Source organism: Vicia villosa, unplaced genomic scaffold (genome assembly GCF_029867415.1).
Source record: "Vicia villosa cultivar HV-30 ecotype Madison, WI unplaced genomic scaffold, Vvil1.0 ctg.000010F_1_1, whole genome shotgun sequence".
Taxonomy (NCBI): Eukaryota; Viridiplantae; Streptophyta; class Magnoliopsida; order Fabales; family Fabaceae; genus Vicia; species Vicia villosa.
The window spans coordinates 2,357,194-2,360,732 of record NW_026704940.1 but is presented as its reverse complement, the minus strand read 5'-3'; the positions used below and the strand labels follow the sequence as shown (position 1 = coordinate 2,360,732).

Genomic DNA, 3,539 nt, shown 5'->3' with positions numbered 1-3,539 from the left:
ACTTAGTGCTTGAATCTTACCATTTGAGGTCTTTGACCAACCCATAATGAATATAAATAGTTGATTAAATACTACACATTCTATTTGTTGTTTACTCAAAAATGTGTAAAATCATAAAATAATTAAAATAATTAAATAATTTTTAAATTATAATCAAAAGTTACTATTTTGTTATTATTTATTTATCGCTTTCTAGATCAAATGCAATGTTAATTAAAAATGATTTTAATGATATTAATTTTTTAAAAATTATTTTCATAATAGTTATTAATAATAATATGTAGATGAAAGAAAGAAATGAAATAAAAATACATAAATAATTTGACTCAAATTAACAAAAGTTACTATTCTGTACCAAAATGTAGGAGAGGGACTATATGAACCCTATTAGATTTATTTGTTCATATTTAAAGAAAGAAAGTTCTCATAAGAAAACATTAAAAAAAAGGTGTGAATAATATGAAGGGACGCATGGTTTGGGAAGTCAGAAATCATTTAGACCAAACGGTGTTTTTATTCCGTTCAAACGCTATTCAATTTTTTTATCCGTTTTTTTCCCTTCTATTTAAACCCTCGTTCTTCTCCTCATCCTTCCATTATCTCTACTCTTCGCTGTCCCTTACCCTTCTCTGCATTTTTCTCGCTCTCGCTTCCGTTACTTCCCCGTAAGTTCTTCTTCTCTCTTGAATTTTTTCGATGCACAGTTTCTGATTTCTGGATCTCTGCATCAACCATTCCCCTTTTCATAAGTTTTTTCTATCGGGAATTTATTGATTTTCTAACTAACTTTGTGTCTCGCATTTTCTTTACTTGTAGTTTTTCCTAATTAAGTTAAGTAATAAAGTCCAAATGGAGAACGGGCTTAAGTTTCAGGAAGTTTCAAACCCAAAATACGACTGTCTATTGTTTGGTAATTCTTTATTATAAGTCCTCAATATTTTTAATGTATGATATGTTTTCATAAATTTTCTCAATTTGTTTTTGATGGTTGCAGATATTGATGACACACTTTACCCTTTTAGTTCAGGAATCTCGGCGCATACAGCCAAAAATATTGAAGGTAATGAATGAGTTTACCACATTGGTTTATAATTATAATTTTTTGATAATTTGTTGTTGAAGTATGAAGTTAGTTAGTTATTTGAAATTGGTGTAATGTAATGTGCAGTGTATATGCTTGAAAAGCTTGGAATGGATGCTGCTAAAGTTCCCGAGTTGTGCTCTTCATTATACAAGACTTATGGGACAACAATGGCTGGTCTTAGGGTATAATTTAGTTTTATAATCAATTGTAGGAAAAGGAAAACACTTTTTTTAAGCAAATAATAGGATGATTGATGAATTTGTTATTTTGTCTTTGTTTTCTTGACAGGCAATTGGCTATGACTTTGACTACGATGACTTTCATCGGTAATTTTTCATTGAATTTGTCTTATTCATTTAAAACCAAGAGAGATTATCATATGACATTACTTATTTTGTGTTCAACAGTTGTGTGCATGGGAGATTGCCGTATAATCTACTGAAACCGGACCCTGTTCTCAAGGGGATTTTGCAAAGCTTGCCTTTTAGGAAAGTGGTAAGTTAGTCTCTTTGATATTTCTTAATAATAAAAGTTTGGAGCAAGTTTCTATTCGTAGTATGCTTGTGTGTGATAAGTGTTATTTATTTCTCTTTTGCAGTGTTTTACCAATGCAGATGCGGGACATGCGAAAAGAGTGCTTAAAAGACTTGGGCTAGAGGATTGTTTTGAAAGAATTATAAGCTTTGATACTCTGAATCCCTCTGATGGCATCAGCCCTCCAAATTACAAAAATAGCGATGAAATTTTTGATTTCTGTGAGTACACACGCCGGCCTGATTCTGATATGGTGCTTCCAAAGACACCAATTATCTGCAAACCGTTTGAAAATGCATATGAAAAGGCTTTTGAATTGGCTAACATTGACCCTCAAAGAACAGTAAGAGAAATATTTCTTCCCTCATCAATAACACATAACCCTTTGAAGATAGTTCCACGTTAATAATAGATCATCTCTTTTCATTTTTCTTAAATTATTAGTAGCACTTTTGTTTTGTGCCTTACTTTTATTTCTTTCTGTTTGTTGCTCTCTTCAGTTGTTCTTCGATGACAGTCTCCGCAATTTAATGACAGCCAAACGTTTGGGCCTCCATACGGTTGCGGTAAGTGGTCCCTGATAAATTACTTATGACCACTGAACAAATAGCATTTGCATTTGGTTGAGCACTTAAATTTAAACTAGAGTGTTCCACTTTAGAGTTTTCAACACATAGTGTTGTCAATTGTTGAATAATACACACACATCACTGTTAAAATAACTTGTACTCTACAAAGTGAGTTTAAATGTCAATTTCAAATGCTTGTGGATGCAGGTGGGTACATCGGTGCGTAGTACAGGAGTGGATCATGCATTAGAGAGTATTCATAATATCAGAGAAGCATTTCCAGAGTTATGGGAAGGCGATGAGAAGATTGATATTGTTAACTACCAGGTTGCAATTGAAACAACAGTAAAAGCATAGGTTATATATAGACTATGATTTGTTTGTGGTGTCTTTAGTATAGTGGGCATGGCACCTATGTAATTGTTATTTAAGTTTTTTTTTGCTTGATCTTGTATTAGCTTAACCCCTTGGCGTCTATATCTCTATAGTGTCAATTGAAATTTGAAACACAGAACCAGTTGAATACAATTCATCTTTTTTCTTTCTATTTTAATTTTATATATTTATCTTTTGTTCATATTGATTGATAAACATATGTATATTGTGTTACTAGTAAATAGTATATTGCAAAGTAAATCAAACAAGACTTTAATAATTGTTTAATTTGGAAAATGAGGGCAATTAAATAACCCTCCTACAAGTAACTTTTAAACTTAGCTCTAAGTTATGTACTAAACTGTATATTACTAATATCAAACCGAAAACCAATCCAGCAGTGATCAATCTCTTAATGAATACTTTTTCATGTGAAAAAGCTTGGAATTCTGGAATTTCTATCGTCTTAGTCTTAGGACTCTTGACATTGAAACGTTAGGTGCACTTGCATTTGACCCAAAAACAAGCTTTCCAGAAGTTTTAAGGGAACTCGTGGTTTTATTTTCAGTTTGTTGCTGCTTTAGAATTGGAGTCGAACTTGGTTCAACTGACTGTGTCGACGCTTTTCCATCCAAACGCCTTCCCGAACTGCAAATATTAGTCAAAATCCTTTACTAAAATTTCATTTGAAAACAAACACACAGATTCCTTAATATTCATTCCAAAAGATATTAAAAGAATCCAAACATTGTGATTGAGGGAAAGAAATGATTGAGGGAAAGAAGTTCACACAAGTATGATATTTAGGGGTGTGCAAAATATCCGGTTTTGATGTCCAAATCCATAACCAAACCTAAACCACTTTTAAATATCCGGATATAATTGATTGGTTATTAACCGGTTTAGTTATTAATGATTTGGTTATCCATTCATATAATCCGGATATAACTAAATGGTTATTAACCGGTTAAATTATT

The 3,539-nt window shown here is 31.9% G+C and overlaps 1 protein-coding gene across 1 annotated transcript; it reads left to right on the top strand.

The window, feature by feature from the left end:
- The first annotated feature begins 511 nt into the window (after positions 1 to 511).
- On the top strand, positions 512 to 2,740 carry LOC131621612 (uncharacterized protein C24B11.05-like). Its single transcript, XM_058892649.1, has 9 exons — positions 512 to 665; positions 817 to 910; positions 995 to 1,060; positions 1,169 to 1,266; positions 1,373 to 1,410; positions 1,492 to 1,579; positions 1,683 to 1,961; positions 2,119 to 2,184; positions 2,395 to 2,740. The coding sequence occupies exons 2-9, from the start codon at positions 850 to 852 to the stop codon at positions 2,542 to 2,544; spliced, it is 846 nt and encodes a 281-aa protein (XP_058748632.1). The 5' UTR covers positions 512 to 665; positions 817 to 849; the 3' UTR covers positions 2,545 to 2,740.
- Positions 2,741 to 3,539: the final 799 nt, after the last annotated feature.

Bases quoted from the DNA above. Each gene is read 5' to 3' on its own strand.
- LOC131621612 (XM_058892649.1), top strand. From the start codon at position 850: ATGGAGAACGGGCTTAAGTTTCAGGAAGTTTCAAACCCAAAATACGAC. The intron at 1,061-1,168 runs GTAATGAATGAG...TGTAATGTGCAG, and splicing joins TACAGCCAAAAATATTGAAG to TGTATATGCTTGAAAAGCTT. The intron at 1,580-1,682 runs GTAAGTTAGTCT...TCTCTTTTGCAG, and splicing joins GCTTGCCTTTTAGGAAAGTG to TGTTTTACCAATGCAGATGC.